We start from the raw sequence: 21884 nt of genomic DNA, 5'->3' as shown, positions 1-21884 counted from the left end.
AATTGATTTCTCAAAAGAAACTTTGCAGGCTAGAAGGGATTTGCAAGAAATACTCAAAGTCATGAAAAGCACAGACGTAGACCCAAGATTTCTCTACCCAGCAAAGATATTATTTAGAATCGAAGGGCAGAAAAGAGCTTACCAAACAAGAAAAAACTAAAGGAGTTCATAATCACAAAACATTATTATATGAAATGTTAAGAGGACTTATTTAAGAAAAAGAAGAAGATAAAACTATGAACAATAAAATGGCAATAAATATCTTTGGAGAATAAAATAAAAACTAAGCAAAGAAAAAGAACAGAGACAGAACCATGAATACAGAGAGCATTTTGATGGTTGTCAAATGGAAGGGGGTGTGGGGGAATAGGTGAAGAGGTGAAGGGGTTAAAAAGTACAAATAGGTGGTTACAGAATAGCCATGGGATTATAAAGTACAGTATAAGAAATGGAACAGCCAAAGAACTTATATGCATGACCCATGGACGTGAAAAACGGCGTGAGCATTGCCTGAAGGAGAGGGTGGTTGCTGCCTGAAGAGGGGCAAAGGGGGAAAAATATGGACAACTGAAATAGCATGATCAATGAAATATAATTTTAAAATATATTTTAAAATGAATAAATAATAAATAAGTAAAATAATCTCCAAAACATGGGTTTTTGTAACCTCTATGCAGCCCCTCTCTTCTAGTACAACATATCATTACTAAAAATATAATTAACAAAAATAATTTAAAAATTAATTGATAATATTATTTTGAACTCAGTATCGTATTTATTCTTCCTATATTTAGGTATCACCTTCACTTTTTTGCTTTGCTCACAAATGCATACTTAAATGAAGAAACCATACATTAAAGTAAGTTACTGACTTTCAGTCTATAATACACTGCAGTAAATTTAAGTTGATGTACTTTCAGGGGTTTACACAAATGAGTATTGCGGCAGAGAAATGCAAGATATGGGAGGAGAAGAAAGAACGAGAGGATTTGAACTAACCGATGGAATTAAAACATCAGGAGCACATGAGACATGTCAAGAATATTCTGGAACATTAAGAAGAAATTCTATGAGGGAATGCAGAGAAGGAGGTCTGAATATGAGCTTCATGGAAAGTTACTTCTGTCAGGTAAGGGATCTGGCCCCCATGCCTTCCTGTCCATCCTGCACCCACTGCTGTACTTCGGGCTCCCACTATTTCCCAACGGGACTTTGGCAGGCATCTCCTAGCTAGGCTTCCAGCCTTGAGTCTTTATGCCTGATGATTCATAGTGCCACTAACTAATACAGCTAAAACTCTGAGGCCTGTTACTCCCCTACTTAAAAACATCAAATGCTCCTCAACCCCTGCACTGTGTTTTCTCTATGGCATGAAGTCCAACATGGCAAATAAGCTTATTCACAAATTAGTAGTAACTAATTGTACTTGCCAAGTGTCTGCCTTACTCGCACCAGTCTATTGCGCTCCACGTCTTTGCTTATGCTGTGCCTACACTAGAATGGTTTTATCCAATCATCACTCTTGTAAATTCCTACCTATCTTTCAAGACCCTGTTCAAATATCACTGCCTCTGAAGTTTTTATTGTTAACCATTTTATTGAAAATAAGATTGGTATTTCCTTATTTGTATTTCTATAGTACACATTCTCCTCAACTTACAATGGGGTTATGTCCCATTAAGCCCATCATAAGTTGAAAATATGTAAGTTGAAAATGCATTTAATAACCTAACCTACCAAACATCTTAGCTTCACCTAACCAGTCTCTACTGAATGCATATCACTTTTGTAACATCAGAAATCAAATAATTGTTAGGTCGATCCATCGTATGTCAGGACCATCTATTTTTTGTTTATACATTTTATAGAACATACCATCGCTAACATCTGCTGGTTTATATGTGATCACACTTTTCAGTGCCTCAAATACATGTTCTCCATGTTATGTTGCTAGTACCTAGCTCAGTTCCTGATACATAATAAACATTCAGTAAAAGTGGGTTCAAGAGCTGCAGCACAATTCTAGAACATTCTAAGAACCAGTAAAATTAATTTTGCCATCCCCAGGTAGAGTCAGAATTGTCAATGGTTACACGTCATGAGGTACTTATGCTTGAAGAAATTTACTGTCTCTGACAAACTTATGTCCTTCTACATCCTGGCCTAAAAGACCTTCATGAACTCTCCTAATGGTTTAGATGGTGGCTGGAGTTTTCAAATAAGAATCTAGTAAAAGCCTTTCAAATCCCAGTAGATAATAAGAGATCTGTTGCTGCAATCCATACGAATGCTTCTTATCCAGGCCCCTAAAAATTAATATTATTTTCATGAAAAGTACAAGTCTGCCTCCAAACTTTTGCACTTACAGGTCCCTCTGCCCAGAACCTTTCATTTACTGTCACTTGATTCAAATTTCTGATCAAACGCCACTTTTGAAGATGTCATCCTTGGCCATTCTCTCTGAAAGGGCGACCCCCATCACTTCCTAACCCTTTACCCTGTACTTACCACCTCCTGACGAATATGCTTGTGCTTTGTCCGGTTCATCCTACTAAAATGTAAGCCCTACAAAAGGGAGGCTTTATCTAGTTCTGTTCATTACATCTTTGCTAAGTTCCTAATAGAGTGTATGGCAAGTAATGGGGACTCAAAAATATTTGTGAATGAATGGCTCAATGAGTTGGTTTTCTAATAAATGCATTTCTGATACCTAACCTGAAAGTTTGCAATCCATTATCATGAACATCAAAGATAAAATAAAAGTATGCATGCCTGTGGGCTTTTACTTTGAATTAAAGAAGATTCCAGTTTCAGAAATTTTCTTGGGTCACTTTCAATTTTGTTCCAAAGGTTGCATAGACCCAGAGTTAAATTTTTCTGTTGCTTTGCTGCAAAGGCCACATTGAAATAAATTTCACATATTCACCATAATCATTCATGAAGAAAGGAAAGCACAATCCTGAATGAACTCAAATCAGTTACCTTTTATAAATAAACCAAAAAAGTACACAATTTGTGTACATCAAATTCAGCATTTTTAAGTACTTCTTTCTATTTTCATTACAAAATATTTCATGTTCTTTTGTATCCAAAGTACACCTCCACAAAGTTTATCTAAATAAATTTTAAAATTCAAAATGTATTATTAGAATAACAGTTAAAATAATTTATAAACAAAATTTTTATGCAGTTATATGATTTTTAGAACATCTCTAGTACATGTTAGAATTTTGTTTTTTATATTCCTCTTTGGTATTGCCCTATAATAAGATTCATGATTCATGATAAGGACTTCTATTATTGTTTAATATGTATTCATGATTTCATCTTCTCTTCCCTCCACAAATTTAGAAAGCATATGCTTATGCAGATGAAGATGAAGGACGCCCGTCCAATGATTGTTTACTCATATATGATATTGAAGGTGTAGGTTCCCCTGCTGGCTCTGTGGGTTGTTGCAGCTTCATTGGAGAAGACTTGGATGACGACTTCTTGGATACACTGGGGCCTAAATTTAAGAAGTTGGCAGAGATCAGCCTAGGAAGAAATGTTGAACCATATCCAGACCTTGATCCCTCATGGCCGCCTGAGGACACTGAACCGATTTACCCTCAGCAGGAAACAGAGCCCCTTGTTAGCAGACCCCCTCCCATCTCCCCACATTACGGCACCACCACAGTCATTTCTGAGAGCACCTACCCCTCGGGACCTGGTGTACAGCATTCTGTGCCTATTCCTGATCCTCTGGGCTATGGTAATGTCACTGTGACCGAGTCTTACACCACCTCCGGCACTCAGAAGCCCTATGTCCACTTCCATGATAATCGACATGCCTCAAATGTGGTGGTGACAGAGAGGGTGGTCGGTCCAATCTCTGGTGCGGATTTTCATGGAATGTTAGAGATGCCTGATTTGAGAGATGGGTCCAACATTGTAGTAACAGAAAGGGTAATAGCACCAGGTTCAAGCCTACCCACCGCTTTGACCATCCCTGATCCTAGAGAGTCTTCAAATGTGGTAGTGACAGAAAGAGTAATCCGACCCACTTCTGGCATGATGGGCACTTTGGGTATGCACCCTGACTTGTCAAATGCCCGCAATGTGATTGTGACAGAGAGGGTTATGTCTGGCTCTGGCGTAACTGGAATGAGTGTCCCAGCTGGGATCATTGGAGGCAGTGGCACGGTCAGCAGCAGCTTGGTTGGCGGTGAAGCTGGAATAAGTGGTGGTGGCATCGGGCTGAGCAGTCTGGAAGGAGGTGGGGGCCTGAGTAGCAGCATGGTGGGGACAGCCACCATTGGCCACATGAGGAGCTCCTCTGACCATCATTTTAGCCAGACCGTTGGATCAGCCTCCCCTCGCACAGCCCGAAGTAGAATTAAAAAGTACAGTACAATACAATATACTAAGTAGCCATTATCCCAGAATACTTTTCCTCAGTCATTATGATTTAGATTCAATTCCCACCACCAAAAAGCTAACAATGAGATTTATGATCCAAAACTGGGTACTAAGGTGATTGTAAAGCAAGGTGAGAAACCACAATGAGGAAAACAATAAAGATAGCTCTGTTGGGCAAGAGCTCTCCTTAGCATTTGTAAACTTTTTTCTTATATTAATACTAGTGGAATCATGACAGGGAACTAAATCTTGAGATGTTGTTTACTTCACTTCTGTGTGGCCTATAGTACATCTGCAGCATGTGGAAGAAATAAGACCCACTCATGTAAAATCATGGGCCTTAAGATGGCAACTGACATACTTCTCTTGCTTTTTTTTGATTTGCCATGTAGCTCAGGCAACACTTAAAAAGAACTAAACATTCCATATGTATTCATATGCCCTCCCAATTTCACAGATAATATACATAAAATTCCAACCACGTACTCAGACCAGGGTTAACCACTAAAGTTAAAAGAATCTGGTTACATAGACAACTCCACAAGCCACCAAGCACTCCTACCTTAGTAACCACACTGGATAAAATAAACCTCAAAATAGGAAATGTTTGCTGGGTGGAAAATTCCTTAAGAGTAGCAACAATGTGAGATCCATTTGGGGTAAATTGGCTGTGTCTGAGCCTGAATCTTGAGATGGGGCCACAGCTAAACCTTTTATGGGGTCAAGACTTGTCTGCTTCTAGCTTGTATTTAGTGCAGGTGCAATATTAATGGCATTGCCTGCTGGTGAGGTTGTAGAATATTAAACTCATTTTTTCCCTTTATCGTTGTGGCTCTGCCTTAGTAAAGGGAAGACCTGCCAAGTGTACTTCTCACACTGAAGGAAGTAACAAGTGACACGGCTGTCCTCACTAGTGGTAGGTTACCTTCCAAGGAAGCAGATGGGACCTGCATTGTACTCGCAGATTGTGCTTTTAGTAAGTGTTATTCATTTATACTTGGCTTCATTATTTTACGTCTCCTAAGTTAAAATGATCTACTTAAGCTGAGCTGTATGTTTAAGCTTTAGGAAAATTTTTTAAACAGGATGTAAAATACAAGTTTTTACCACATGTAAAATGTTTATTGGAGAAATTTAGATTATTCAGTAAATAATATAGTACTATTAGTTTGAATTGAGTTTATTAGTACTTTTTTAAACAACCATCTGCTGCTATTTTGAAGGGATCACCTAGGAACTTCTAACAGATTTGATGATATTGTGTTAACACTAATTAAATTATACTAGACAACCCCATTTCCTTATTCTGTTCCACTCCCAACTGAATTTTCTCACTAGCATAAACTTTACATTCCCAATTTGATATGTCAGTACACTTTTGACTTAAACATGCTCCAATTTACATATTCCAAATTATATCCTGTGATATATTTTTCTAGCTTCAAAATTTAGTAATGTACTACTTATACTATGTCATTTTTGTGTGTTAACTCTACAGTATTGCTTGATTAAATGCCTGTAAATACAATTAAAGCATTCTTAGCCAGAGGTAAATTTATTATTGCATGGTGGAGGAATATTTTTCTCTTTTCTAAACTCAGTGTTAATTTGAGTTCACTAAGGTAAAACTGGATATGACAAAATCTTTTAAGGATTATTACCCCCATTTACTCAAATTTCCCAGGGTCTTATTGTACAGAATCAAAGAAGATTCAACTTCCAATTCTTGCCAAAGGAGGCTGGGGAATGAATTATTTTACCTAGAGCTATTTTGCTCTATGTTATAGCAGATCATGTTAATATTTTCAAAGCCACAAAATACATTTTATTTTAACTCTGTAGCCTACATAAAATTGTAATGTTCTGTAGCATGTCAAAATGTAGAGGTTTAAATAAAGTCATTCTTTTACTTCTTTCTCCCATTTGGGAGTTCCCTTGTGATTTTTCCAGAAATAGAGTCAAAGAGTTATTTATTGAAATATACTTTAGTATAATTTGTCCAGGAGCTTGATATAACATCATTATTAATTAATTACTAGTTAATTTAAGAGCATGATATCTGACCACAACTATCTTACTTGTCACTTTGATATGACATATCATCAAAAGTATTCTTGAGACTCCTGATATCTTCCAGATGTGTTTTTTAGGTTGTCTAACCAATGTCAGAGTGACCATCTTTAGTAGCTGTTGATATTAAGATCCAACAGTTACATAAAACCATGGGACATATGAGAAAAAAGAACAGAATTATTCATCAATTTTTTTAGGAAGATCATTTCAATTTAAATTGTTTTTTTATTTGGGTTTTCTTTTTTAGGATTAGCCATTGATATTCTAACTTTTACTTCTATTTTTTTTTAATTACCTTTTAAGACATGAATCATTCTAACAGTCATTTGAAAGCATGTTATTTTTCAATAAACATCTTTTTGGTAAAATTTAATTCTTCCCTTTAAATGCTTTACTGTAATTCACAGACCTCAAGTTTTTCCATACACCTAATGAAGGTAATACAAATTATTTTATATGTGAACAGTTATCATTCAATCCAAATTGCAAACTGAATCTCTGATCTCTTTTTCTACAAAAGAGAAGAAATAATAACTTAAATGTTATGTATCCGTAGTTTGAAATAGTGTTTAATGTTTATAAAGCATCTGACTTCAAAAGAAGTAGTTGGGGCTAAAATTAATGCATTATAAGTACTTATTTTATTATTTAATATCAACCAAAATACCATTTGAGCTAATTTTTACACTGAATTCAAGATATATCTGCTACATGTTATTAATCTCTGTTTTTGTTGCCTGATCTAACTGAATTCAAACTGAGAAACTTACAAAAAATAAAGTAGGTACCTAGGGTTATTCTTCAGAACATGTTTTATTTTCATGTATAAAGTTTATAGCCTTGTAATCTTCATTCGTTGTAATGATCTGACAGAATTTTAATTATATGACTTCAAAAATTACATATTCACTCTCACTGGATATTTTTGATCATATACACAAATCATTTCTGGATTTATATTAACACTTGAGTGTCAGCCAGGCCATAACATATATGATACACTTGGACTTTAGTAGGAGTTTAAAGGTGTTATAATCATTGGCTAAAATGGCCATGGCTACTTAGGAAAAACAGTTGAAGCAAAAAAAAAAAAAATCTTTTAAAAGTACTGCCATATTTTCCCATGCCTATTTAATAAATTCTAATCTTTTATAAAATTTTTAGTATTGTCAAAAACTACTTCACATTGCCCTAGAATGCACCAATCCACATAGATTACTAGCAGCCATCTAATAGAATCTGTCTTCCAGTTCTAGATTATGCAATTTATTTAGGACAAAAGTATGAATAATTCAACATCTTACCCATCAAATAATTTTAAAGCACTAATGTATTCTTTGCCTACAGTTCCTCCATTTAATTATATTAGAATTACTAAACACTTTATCACCAAGCTGTACTTAGTCTAGCTTATCTTTCTTTGCTACTTTACAAGTAATTTTAAACTCTAATAGTCATCTTTGGTAATGCTTAAAGCACAGTGCTTTCCTTCAAGTTTCAATATAAAAGTTCATGGATTATGTGTTGCTACTTTTTGCTTGGTCACCTGTTGGATGTTTTAAGTTGGTTTGTAATTTCCAAAGAGTTATGTTTATAGCAATAAAATGACTAATATTCCTTTATTATCTTTTCTGAATTATAAGGGGTGTTTGGTAATAGAATATAATGAATAATTAGAGGTTATCAATCTAGTTATTATTTTCAGCTCATATAAGGGAAGAAAAATATATTTTTTAAATATGCTTTATTGTTTATGCTATTACAGTTGTCCCAATTTCTTTTCCCTTTGTTCCCTTCCACCCAGTGACCCCCCTCCCTACAGTTGTCTCCCCCGCTTAGTCCATGTCCACTGGTTGTACATACAGTTCTTATCGACATCTTCCTATCTACTCCATTCCCTCCTACTATGCTTCTTAATTCCTGTACCATCTCCCTCCCTTTCCCCCCATCCTCTCCCCACTGACCTCCCCACTAAATGTTCCCCATACATATAGTTCTTTTCCCACTCTCGTTGCCTACTTAGTCTGCCTTTGTTTCAATTCCCTAGCTTCTGTTGTTGGTTGTTGTGATACAGTTTTCATTTTAATGTTCATAGTTTTTATCCTCCTTCTCCTAAACAAGTTCCTTTAACATTTCACATAACTGGTTTGGATCTGATGAACTCCTTCAGTTTTACTTTTTCCTGGAAGTGCTTTCTCTGCCCTTCTATTCTGAATGACAGCTTCGCTGGATAGAGTAATCATGGTTGTAGGTTTTTGCTTTTCATTGCTTTGAATATTTCTTGCCAGTCTCTTCTTGCCTGCAGAGTTTCTTTTGAGAAATCAGCTGACAGTCTTATTGGGACCCCTTTGTATGTAATTCTCTTCTTCTCTCTTGCTGCTTTTAAGATTCTCTCTTTATCCTTAATTTTTGACATTTTGATTATAATGTGTCTTGGTGTGATTCTCCCTGGGTCCAGTTTTTTTGGAACTCTTTGTGCTTCCTGGATCTGTAAGTATATTTCCTTTCCCAAGTAAGGGAGGTTCTGCTTCACTATCTTTTCAAATAATTTTTCAATTCCTAGTTCTTCTTCTTCACCTTCTGGCAGCCCTATGATTCGGATGTTGGCCCGCTTATAGCTGTCCAATAAATTTCTGAGCCTCTCCTCATTTTCCTCCCTTCTTGTTTCCTCTTTCTGCACTGGTTGACTCTTTGTTCCTTTCCTGTGTTCCAATTTGTTGATTTGACCCCAGGTTTTCTTGCCCGCACCACAAGTTTCATATGTCTTTTTGTTCATTTCAGCAGGACTAGCCTTTATTCCTTCCCCGTCTTGTTTAGGATCTGCTGTTAGGTCTGTAAGCATTTTTATAAGCAAAGCTCTGAAGTGAGCCTCAGAAAGACTTCCTATCTGCTGCTTTGTTAGCTTAGATATTTGCTGTCTGGTCAGCTGCATCACCGGGATCTCTATCATGAGCTGTGCCATCCTGACCATTTTGTTTACCTTTGCTTCCTGGGCAGGGCTCTCACACCTCCTATGCTATAGGGGGCAGAGCCCTGTGTACTCATCACAGCCAGGTGACCCATCTCATCACGCTTGGTGTTTTCTGAAGGGGTGGGGGTCCAAGATGGTTTCTTGCCATTCACTCTCCACTGAGAGACTGGGAGCCTCCTCCTCCCTCCTCACCTGCTCGGGGCCTCACAGTCCAAGGCAATGGAGGTCTTCCTTCCATGGCTTTGGAATCACAAGTTGACAAATCTTGTCTGCAGCCAGGGGTGCTCCCCAAGTGCTTCTTGCCTCCCCCTAAATACGAGTGTCCGTGCTTACCGCTGTCCTGCCTCCATTGCTGCTGCTGCCGCGGACAGTACAGCTTGAACTCTTCTCCTCAGCTTCGCCCCTCCTACCTGTCCAGAGGAACACCACTTCTTTATAACTTCATATGTTGGACTTCCATTTACTTTCTGGAACTTCTGGTTGTTTTTAGTTTTGAGGTAGTTGTATTCCTTCTTAGTTGTGGAGGGAGACACAGCATGTGTGTCTATGCCTCCATCTTGGCCAGAAGAGGGAAGAAAAATTTAATATTTACACTGTTAAAATTTATTTTACTTTCTATTTCCTTTTTTTGATTATGTTCACTGAGGAGAGTAGGCTTAGTAATGTCAAAGCACAGCCTCAAGCAGCCCCACACAAATAAGTTAATGATCCATATTAATAATTTGTGATTTTAACTTTTATTTGATGCCTTTAATAACTTTATGCTTTTACCTCTCTGCCTTTGCTACCCCAATTTCTTTTCTTTGTTTACACTGGCATTTTATTTCTTTTAAAATAGCTTTTCTTTTATTTGCTTTTAAAATCATACCCTTTCATCCTTATTAGGTGCACCTCCTCTTTGCTCTCCAATGCCACTTTTTGGACCATCTTCAGTTTGCACAAAACCTTACACTTTCCAGACATATGTAATCTGCTTATATCCCCCTCCTTCTGTTCTCCAGGCGCCATTTACTGACCTCTTTCTTACTAATGTCCCCACTCTTAATGAAGACTCTTATTCAGGCCAACAGTCTTCTGTGACTTCTCCAATTCCTAAGGACATTCACAGTAACTTAAATGACTCCATGATTAGGTACTTGATACCCCAGGTTCTCAGTTCCCAGACCCCCATTTTTCCCACTCCACATCCTCCTGATCATAACCAGCAAGACAGCATCATGGATGCCTCAGTTTACTGCTTCTTCATCCTTGCAGCTCACTTGCTTAAGTATCCCCATTGTTGCAATTCCTCCCTTTTATCAAAACTTCCATTTGTTTTGAACTCCCACCACCTTCTCAGTGTCTATTACCTTCACTTCCCTCCTTGTCTAATCAAGTGTTAACAGTCCAACTCTAGTCATCTGTTTGTGAATACCTTCAACATCTTTGCCCAGCTATCCCACTTATATATCTCAAATCTTTCCACTTCCATCTCTGTTTGCACATAAACAGCTAAAGAGATGACTCAAGTGAGTTCTTTTTCATTTTAAATATTTGAACTCAAATAATTGAATAACATCTACAGCTTTTTTACAATTCTGATAGACTTCTTTGATAGATTCTTTTGATAGACTTTCCATCTCAAATCTAATAGACTAAATACCTTGACTGTCCTCAAACCTCCGACACCTCCTCTTTTCTCTCCACTCTTAGTTGGTGATCTAATTCCATTGTTTACTGAGAAAATAATTCATCAATCTCCAATCCACTCACCTTCCTCTGACAAACCTACACATCCACCTGCATGTGCAACTATTTCCTCCCCCGCCTATTACAATAGAGTTACTGTCCTACTTACATAAAAAAACAATCCCAATTTGTATTCAATGATTTTTCTCCTTCTCTAGTAGTTTCTTTGTCCTGTCTGGTCTCTCTCTGTCTTTCCTTGAAGCATTTCCATTAATATACCTTCTTGTACCTACTACCTCACTTTTAAATTTACTAATTTCACCAAACTTCTTAAGATTCATGTACACATGCTTTTTTTTCTTTCTCATGTCCCATCAGACTTCAGCCCTCACCCATCCGTCCATCAGAATAACTTTTGTCAAGTTTGTCTAAGACCTATACATTGCCAAATACAAAGCCCGTTTCTCTGTCCTTGTCTTTCTTAACTTCTGGGAAGAATCTGAAAATAATAACTATTCTCTCTTCCTTGAAAAACTCTTTCTTAGCTTTTATAATATCATCCTCTCAAGACATTACTTACATTGTATTGGTCACTCTTATTCTTCTTTGCTTGTTCCCCACCTACTCAAGTTTTAAATGGCAATGATCCCCTAAAGTTTGATCCCAAGACCTCTCCTCTTAATGCTCTACACTGTGTCTACAAGATCTCTTCCAAGCCCTGTTTTAAATGTTCAAAATTTAACTTATAATTTTGCCACACAGATATCCCTCATCCCAGTAAATATGATCCCATTAATCCATTGCTCCAGCCAGGAGCTCAGTACTTCTCCTGGGTTTCATCCTTTCCCTCATCATTTATATTTGATCCATTAAGTCTTGTTAATTCTACAACCAAAATACATTTCACTTCATCTAATACTTTCTCTCCCCATCTGCCACCACACTACCACAACTGCTTCTTAAATAGTCTCTCTACTGCCATACAGATAGTCTTCAAACAATTTTCTGTATGTGAGCCAGGTGGTCTTTTAAAATATAAATTAGATTAAGTAAATTCTCACTCTTTAGTGCAGATTAGCAGTTCTCCTACAGAATTTGGTACAAATTTCTCTTACAGAAGTTTGTAACTTCTGTAACATTTAACTCATGTAACATTTTTATTCACTTTCACTTGTGTATTAAAAGAAAGTGTTAGTTATTAACATGCATACTTCACTTACATTCATATCTTCATATCCTAGCCAATATGCACTCAGTAATACTTATTGATGCTTCAATGCCAGTGAGTGTACCTCTCTCCCTGACTCCCTGGCAGCTTCCACTGAGAGGATGCGAGTCATCAATGACAACCCTTCTGGCCAGGAGAGTAGTGCACTCTGTGTCCCTTCCATGTTCTCAAGACTTCTCAGAGCAATGTCCCTATCATCTTCTTCAGGATCCTTACAGTGAGGCTCGGGTTATATGGAGAGACCAGAGGAACTACTTTGGTAGCTCTAATAAAATAAAATAAAAACCATGAGACAACAGTACTTTGGATTTGGAAAACCATTACCATCAGGCTCAAATGACTCCTTGGGCTGTGAGACATTTCCTAACTTTGCTCCCTCTGGTTTTCTCTCCCACACTTCTCTTCACAGGCTTCATTTAATCTCTGTTGAACTACCTGAAGATGTACAAACTCACCATGATTCCTCATGCCCCTCATTAAATTCCCATAAATCCTTGTTATTAAACAGATACCCATTTCTCAAAGGAGAAAACTGAAACTCATGGACAGTGATTGGTTCAGCCAAGGTCACTCAGTAGAAGATCCAGAATTTAATTTATCTCTCTGACTCCAAAGTTTGCTTCTTTCCCTTTATGTCAAGAAATTTCTCTTAATTAATAGAAATATTCAAGTTCTTCACCATTGTCGAAAATGTCAAAAAAATGGCAACGACAGTTTAAATAAATAATACAATATTCCCATGATCACTGTGTCCCTACTCATTTTGTAATGCTTGTGATATAGTCACCAGGACAATCCAGGAACAAAATCTTATTAACTAAGCATCTATGTCAGAGACTGTCAAACTTTATTACATCCTATCCACATTGAGCATTTACTAATAACATTGTTTCCTAAGTCTCACACTCTAAAAATGTGCCTTTATTAAGCATAAATAAGGCCTAAAAATGGACATTTTAAGAACCCTGTGGAAAATAGTTTTCCATTATTGTTATTGTGTAAAAAATTGATGACCATTAAATTTCACAGCTCTAAATGTAAATGAGTATTTTTGATGGTAAAACTTTTTATTAAGTTCTGTCGTTACTCCTTGATATGATTAGTCTGAAATAAAAGTTGATGATATAATATTGACATAAGATTCCTAATAGACTTGGGAGTTTCTCCTATGCTTACTTCTCTATCAATATCTCTGAATGTATGCAGATATTACTCGATGTTCTTCTCACTGATTCTAAGTCCCTGAGTCTATGACTCATAACATATAAGCTTGACTGCTTGCATGTGCAGTTCCAGAAGTTAGTCATCAGCATTTCATAGCATCTAGTTGATTATATCATGGAATTTTGATGATGTTTGCAGTTGCTTGTGCTAGAAAACCCTCCCAAGAATCATAAACATGTTTTAAACATCTGTTGCCAGGTTTCTTGTTGTTGATCTGTCATAATTGCCAAAAGATATGTACTGCTCACTGACAAAAACACAAATTTATTTTTGAAATCATCAATAATAAAAAGAAGAAAAGAATCACTGTTTGAAATCAAGTGATGAGGAACTGAATACAACTAATTGTTTCTCAAATGTTGAGATGAAAAAGAGTGTCTATGGAGGTAACTGTGAGACATGGAGGCTAGAAACATGCTATAAGAACTAAGGTGACAGAATTTCTGGAAAATGGGCCTTTTATTCAATTTAACTCAAAATATTTATTGATCATATATAGGGTCCCAAGCAATGCCAAGGAAGTACAAAGAAGACCTATTTTCCAACTTTAAGGAGCTTTTAACTTCTCAGAAACTTGTACATAATATCTAGAGTACAAATCATACTGTCATAACAGTTTCTATGGCCACACCCGAAGTCTTAAGAAATTTTTCCACTTCTCACATTTATATTCTAACACAACAGTTTTAAGACAACTACCTACTCTGCTTCCAGAAATCATATTATTTTGATTCTAATACACATCTTTGACCTCATTCAGACCTCTAGACACTTATACCCTGCATTTCTTCAGAGTTAATCACTTAGGGGATCTAGCCCTTACTTTTTTTCCTTTTGAGGACAAACTCCATAGTCTATCTCCTTAAATACTCTTGTCAATACCCACTTTCACATTATTGTAGGTGAATCTGGAATTCACTAACCATCATCTATTTTGAAAATTTGGGGCTTCATCCTCTGAGATGTTACCTTTCTTTCTTGAAACTCCATGTTACTTTCACTTATTTATTTATTTATTCAAAAATATTTATTGAGCCCTATCCTATGCTAGGTGTCAGGAATACAATTTTGATTTTTTTAAAATGGTTCTTATTTTCATGGACATAACATTCTAGTGTTGAGGACAGAGGTTAACTGTAACACAAATACACATAAACTTGCAACTATGATAATTGCAGAAAAGGTGATGAGCAAGGACCCTGACTTTTGTTCCTTCTTTTTTCCCAAAAACCATTGAAAGTATATTTAAGGAGATGATACACTTAGGTTTGCTCTTGGAAATACTTTCTCCAGTACTACCATAGTAAACAAATTACAGACAGGCCAGAACATATGTAGGTCTGTTAGAAAGTTAAGCAGTAATCCAGGAGATGTACAATAATCATCTGGCTAAGATAGTGGTTGTCAGATAGAGAAAATGAAATGAATTTGAGAGAGGTGTTTTAGATGTAAAATTAATAAAATTTGGTGCTTGAATTGAAAGTGAAAGTGTAAGGAAAAAAAGCTATTGAAAATATCCCTTGAGTTTCTGTCTTGCACAACTAGATAGATGGCATTCTTATTGCCTGGTCAAAGGGAAAGAACCCTTTTTGAGAGGGAGAACATAAATTTTCAGCATGTTGAATTTGAGCTGTATTTAAACTTTCAACAAGAGATTTCAAGCAGGCATTTGGATGTGGAGGTTCAGAGTTCAGAACAGAAAGGGCCTGAACTGGATAGATCTTCTTGCAGGTTGATCTGTCATGAGACCAATCAGAGACTAGACAGGGAAGAGTGATGTAGACATAGGGCCATGCCTACAAGGAAACAGTGCAGCGAATGAGTGCTTAGTGAAGAATATGGCTGCAAGGAAACAGCAGTAAGAGCCAGATTGTTAGGAAGAAACCAGGAGAACGTTTGTGCTCTTGTTATTTTTCTCCTGTCTTCAGGACTGTTTTGGAAACTTTCATCTCAACAGTCTTCCTTTGATTTAAATTACATTGGTCCAAACTGGTTCTACCACTTCTTTGCAGGACTTTTACTGTCTGTTTTGCTGACTTCTTCCTCTTTACCAAACAAATGTAAACAGGCAAATTGTCTCCTCAGATATTTTCGTGTCTTTCTCTTAATTCTCTCCTAAGTGATTTCTTCCATTTTGAAATTTCATTGTCACCTTCAAACTGATAACTTTCACACACATATCTCTCTAATCCTATCTCTCCACCTGTCTTCAGATGAACACTTAACATTAACTCATTTCTAAAAGATCAACTATGAAGCTTAAAATGTTTTCACATATTGTTAAATAATAAAGGCCTGCTAATGATAAAATATAGAAATGAATGAGAAGACTGCATAATTAAACATAAAATTTATTTTCCAATAAAGGTATTTTTGTAAATTATTCCAGAAAATTTATATGCATATATAAAAATGTGTGTAGACAAAATATATTTTTATTCATAAGTATGTACACATGTTCTACATCTTGATTTTAAACTTACTGTAACTTGTACTGCTTTCCATATAGGTATATAGGAATCTGTCTCACTTTTTTATTCCACTATACAAATATGCCCTAAGTTATTTAACAAATTCTGCTCTAATAAACATTTGGGTGATTACAATTTTTTCAATATTATAACAGTAATGCAAAGAACTTCCTTGTATGTGAGTTTTTAATCAGTTGTACCCAATATCTGGTACTAAATTGAGACAATAGAAATTGTTGCATCAAATTTATGTATACTTAAATTTTTGTTAGCTATTGTGAAATTGCCTTCCCAAAACATTGTATCAACTTCATGTCCACTTTCAATCAAGGAGATGATTTTCTGTTTTCCTACTTCCTCTACAATAATAGGTGTTATCTAATGTTTTTGTTATCAAATGCTAATCTGATATGTAAAATATTTTTACTTATATTTGTTGTTCTTTATAGATCTAATTCTCACTATGGTTGGGCCTCTTTTCTTCTGCCTGTTAATCATACTTTGTCTTTTCAAGTAAAAGATATATTTATGTTCTTTGTCTATTTATATCCCTTGTGTTGTCAACTTTTTCTTACAGATTTCAGTTCATTATATATTATGGGAACTGAAATTTCATTGTTACACATGTAAAAAAATTTTTATTCTAGCTTACTACATTTTCCCCTGCCTCCCACTCTTTGGTTATACTTGTTTGCTTTGTGCATGTTTTGATTCTTATACTTCTAAAATTCATCAGTTCTCTACTCTGGGTTCTGGACTTAGGTAGGCATTCCCAACTTCAAAGTATTTTATGTTTTACTCACCTTTTTTCTTCTATGACCAGCTTTTTTTACAAAAACTCTTTTCTCCGTCTAGATTTTATCTGCTCTAAAGAGAATGCTAATTTTTCTCTAAATGTCTAGCCACATACTCAATGCCATCTTTTGAATTATATACATTTTTTCTCACTGATCTGAAAACCTATCTGTATTCAGACTAGAGATCTTTACTTAATCCTACACTAAATGTATTTTATATTCCTTAACTTATTTCATTGATCTTTTAATTCATTTTCTAATTCCAAAGTATGTTCATTACTATAGTATTAAGTTTAAACCTTGTCAGGCATGAATTCACTCATTGCTATTTTTTTCTCCTATTACAATTTTAATTTTTATTCTTGATTGTTATTTCATATGAAATTAAAATTATTTTGTCAAGTTTCAAAAAAATAAAAGAATTTGAGGGGTTTCTTAGTCATACTGGATCTTTCTGTACCAAAATACAGTATAACTTTCTATTTATTTATGTCTTCTTTATGTCCCTTAGGAAAGCTTAAAAGTTTTTAGGATGCAGGTTTTACCCATTTCTTCTCTGCTTTTTTATAAAGTAGTTTACATTTATAGTTCTTACTATAAACTATTTTATTATATTTCTTTCATTATATTCACTAATAATTCTGTAGATTACTAAACATTGTTTATTAATTAGCTAATCAGCCACCTTATAACATTTTTATGTCATTTTCTATATTTTTAAATTGATCTCTTGGAATTCCCTTGTAGAAAAATTTATGATCTATGAATAGTCATAATTTTGAATATCTTTCAATATTTATATTTCATTATACTTCCAGAAAATAACAAGCAGTATAATAGCGACATTTTACTGCCTATGTTTTCTGCTAGGACTTCTATGGTATCATGACTTATTTTTAAGTCCTTTATCCATTTTGAGTTTATTCTGGTGTATGGTGTGAATTTGTGGTCTAGTGTCTTTCCTTTTTTTTTTTTTTTGCATGTATCTGTCCAGATCTCTCAACACCATTTGTTGGAGAGGTTATTTTTACTCCATTGTATGCTTCTGTCCCCTTTGGCAAATATTAATTGATCATACAGACATGAGTTTATTCCTAGGCTCTCTTCTGTTCCACTGATCTATATGTCTGTTTTTATGCCAGTACCAGACTGTTTTGATTACAGTGGCTTTGTAATGTAGTTTGATATCAATATCAGGTATTACGATCCCTCCAACTTTGTTCTTCTTTCTCAAGATTGCTGATGCTAGGGTTTTTTTTTTGTTGTTGTTATTTTGTTTTGGTTTCATAGAATTTTTGAAGTATTTGTTCAAGAGCTGTGAAATATGCTATTAGTATTTTAATAAAAATTGCATTGAATCTATATATTGCTTTGGGTAATATGGACATTTTGATGATGCTAATTCTCCCAGTCCATGAACAGGGTATATGCTTCCATTTACTTGTATCTTTCTCAATTCCTTTCTTTAGAGTTCTACATTTTCCAAGTACAGTCTTTTACCCCTTTGGTTAAATTTATTCTTAGGTACCTTATTTTTGTGTTGCTATAGTAAGTGGTATTTTTCCTTAGTTTCTTTTTATGACAGTCAATTTTGAAGTAAAAAAATGCCATCAACTTCTAAATATTGACTTTGTACCCCACTACTTTACCAAATTCACTTATTAAGTTGAGTAGTTTTTGGTGGAACTTACATGGCTTTCTATGTACACTATCATGCTTTATAAAAACCTATGGAAGCTATATTTTAAATTCTAGTAGTTATAATGGTTAAATATTGTAATTAAACTTTCTAACACTGAACTACTTTACATCTCTAAAGGTAATTTCAGTTGGTCTCCAAATTCATCTTTCTCTCCCTAGTGCCTTTTCTCTGTCCATTTATCACACAGTTTTCAGGACAAATTCTTTAAACACAATTTTGACTAGGTTGTAACTTGCTCTAAAGCCCACCATGGTTATCTGTCTACCACAGAATATCATCCAAATTATTCAGGAGGGCATTCAAAGTCCTCGACATTGTGTTAACTCATCATCACTGATACCCCTCACAAATCATACACTTAGGTCCACTCTAACTCCCTTAGCCTGAAAAAATACATATTCTTTTCTCCCTTCCTTTTCATCTGCATCTTCATTTGTTGAGAATTAGTCATCTTGAAAATTTAAAAATTTACCTATTCCATTAAGTGTTCTCCAATATCCTTTATGTAGAAATTATTTCCCATTTGCAGGGCTCATGAAACACTATAGGCCTTTCCTATAGCACGTATGTCAGTGTGCCTTGTCGTAGAGGCCTCATCACCCCTTTTAGATCCAGTGAAGATTATAGCCTTTGTAAAGAAAGAAGCTTCTGTTACATACTTTTATCTCTCCTGTCAGCTGGCAGAATTCCTTGTAAGGCCTCGAAAAATGTTGGTGGAATTTAATTTCTAAAACTACAGACAAAAACAGTTTCTGAAAATGGTGAAGTGTAGTTTTATTTATCATGTCATAAAGGTATAACCTTTAACAGTATAGTAAGTTCTTACTTAACATCATTGATAGTTCCTGCGACTTAAAGCAAGCTGTCATATAGCAAAATCAATTTTACCAAAGGCTAATTGTATAAACAAGGGTTAAGTGTCTACAGCATCTCATCATCATTAACGAAATGACATTGAAATGAAATATAGGCAGGCCAAAGAAAAAATATTGTAGAACTAACTGATGATAATTTATTATAAGTAAAAGGTAGAACTTAATTTGCACTTGCAATCTAAAGAGTACCCTAGTGGGTTTGCAGATACACGTAGATGTATGAGTAAAGAAGTCTTCCAGAGGGAGCAGCAATACTTTTCTCTCAGTACATTTGCAACTATAGTGTTACCTCTTTAAGGGCAGAGTTCAAAATTCTTTTGAATGTTCCACAGCATCTACCATAGTAATGAACTTGCAGGGCATGACCAGTTTAGATTATTTTTTTGTTTTTTAAAGAAATAGACAATAATAAGTTAGTCTCTTTCATTTCTCTTATTTTATCATAAAATATTTAAGTATTAAAAGAGACAATGTACTTTAATCATTTGAGGTTTTTCTCACTCATGAATATTCTTTCTATATAAAAACTTCAAGATGTGATGTGGTTTAACACATTCTAGAAATAATTAGAGAAAAATAAATTTGAGATTTTCCTTAAATCTACCTTAAAAGAAGGAAGAGCTAGGCTGAAAATTATTCTATTCAATTAATAAAGTCTCTCTGAAAATATAAAACTAAAACTATAATTTGATTATAAAAATGTATCCTTTCCTCAGTGATTGACTACTTTAATTTTAGTGGTTACTTTCAGTTATCATGATTTCTATTCACACTCTTTAGATCCATCTTGTAGATTTTTCCTATTTGTTATATTTTGTTTGATAAATTATAATTTATTCATCTAGTCCCAGGGTCTGCTAACTTTTTCTACACAGGTCAGATAAGTAAATATTTTAGGCTTTACAGACCACATGCTCTTTGTCATAACTACTTAGTTCTGCTGTTGTCATGGGAAAGCAGCCATCATAATTCAGTAGCAAGTGAGTCTGGTTGTGTTAGGAAGGAAAGGAGGGAGGAAGGAGGGAAGGAAGGAAGGAAGGAAGGAAAGAAAATGGTAGAAAGAAAGAAAAGGCATCATGGGCTAGATTTAGCCCATAGCTATAATTTGTCAACCAGTACTTTAGTCCAATATTCCTACTTTTATTATAAAAAATTGTAAATAAAAAAAAGACAAAGGAAAATCCATATACTCTCTCTTATACTTAACAATTATTAATACTTTGTCATATTATTACCATAAATAAAATTTCTGTCATCATGAGATTTTTCATCTACATAATTAAGTGTGTATCTTTAAATCTAAAGTTATATTACTACATAATCTAATAAAATTGACAGAAACCCCTTAACAGTCTATATTTAAATTTCTTCAGATATCCCCCAAATTATTTCTATAGCTGTTCTGTTCTAATCAGATTCCAGTTAAAGATCAGACATTGCATTTGATTATTATATATTAAAAGAAAAGCCTCCTGTAATCTCAAAGAGCAACTTCCATCCCATAGACATTTTTATGGGACTCATTAAAGAATAGCCTATTTTTAAACAATATGAACAAGTACTGGAAACAATACATGTCCTAGGAACATTAATATAGAGGAAAATACCATAATTTCTCTTTGTATTTTTCTTAACATATTTACCTCAATTTCTTCTTTATTTTTATGTTAGATTAGACAAATACCTATATGTGAATCCAGAGATTCACATACAACATAAAAGCATATCCATGGAAATATGTGTCCATGCTCTGGGTGCTGTGTATATAAAGGTGGATGGAATAGTCAGTTACTTAAATTAGGCCAAGAAAATTCTAGTTCACTAGAATCCATCACCTTCAGTGAAAGATGCTGATCACTTTGTCTTTCAAGAAGACAGGACAGTATCTTAAGCTGTGAACAAATGTAGAAATGCAGACACTTGAGATGATATTTCAGAGAGACCTTGCAGTGCCTTATGAAAGAGAGAAAAATCCTTTCCTGGGAAAAACTTGGTGCCTGTGAGAAAATCTGTTAGTTTGCCAGGGAAATTCTGAGCAGAAAAATCCCCCCAAATTTCATAAAATTCCCAAGAAATGAGGACTTCTGGTACATATGTGGAGGCACACTAAATGAACAATGTTTGGAGTAGAAATGGTGCAACAAGATTGACTAAAGAAGCAAACCTGAGGAGCACAGTTCTGCAACAGCGTGGTGTAAGCTTACAGAGAAGGTGGCTGAAAAACGAGAACATGGAAATGAGAGGGGTTTGTGTTGCCTGCGTTTTAAAGTATCTTAACTCTTTGGCATTAGATAATAGGATCATAAAGAACCAGGAAAAGGGACTGGACCAACTGAGATAGTAGAAGTAAATAAAGAAAAAGGAACCAATAAGTGCTGATTGAAAAATGGAGCAAAGCTGCAATGCCCTGTGTTATGAAAAGGAGTTGAATGAATAAAGACCAGACAGGATGGGGCAAAGAATAAGAAGCTAAA

At 35.1% G+C, this 21884-nt stretch overlaps 1 protein-coding gene and 1 long non-coding RNA gene across 3 annotated transcripts in view; one reads left to right on the top strand and one right to left on the bottom strand.

Moving 5' to 3' along the window:
- Positions 1-6323, top strand: part of LOC150002699 (desmoglein-1-like) — a 42099-nt gene extending 35776 nt beyond the window's left edge. Inside the window, exons 14-15 of the mRNA XM_090285680.1 lie at positions 921-1129; positions 3352-6323. Of these exons, the coding sequence (XP_090141806.1) occupies positions 921-1129; positions 3352-4413 (1271 nt within the window). The 3' untranslated portion in view covers positions 4414-6323. The remainder of the gene's footprint in view (positions 1-920; positions 1130-3351) is intronic.
- LOC150002698 (uncharacterized) overlaps positions 1-21884 on the bottom strand; it is a 41972-nt gene that overhangs the window by 19022 nt on the left and 1066 nt on the right. The window lies entirely within an intron of this gene.

This window comes from Furipterus horrens, unplaced genomic scaffold, assembly GCF_987537825.1.
Source record: "Furipterus horrens unplaced genomic scaffold, mFurHor1.1.pri manual_scaffold_8, whole genome shotgun sequence".
Taxonomy (NCBI): domain Eukaryota; kingdom Metazoa; phylum Chordata; class Mammalia; order Chiroptera; family Furipteridae; genus Furipterus; species Furipterus horrens.
This window is presented reverse-complemented; position numbering and strand designations above follow the sequence as displayed.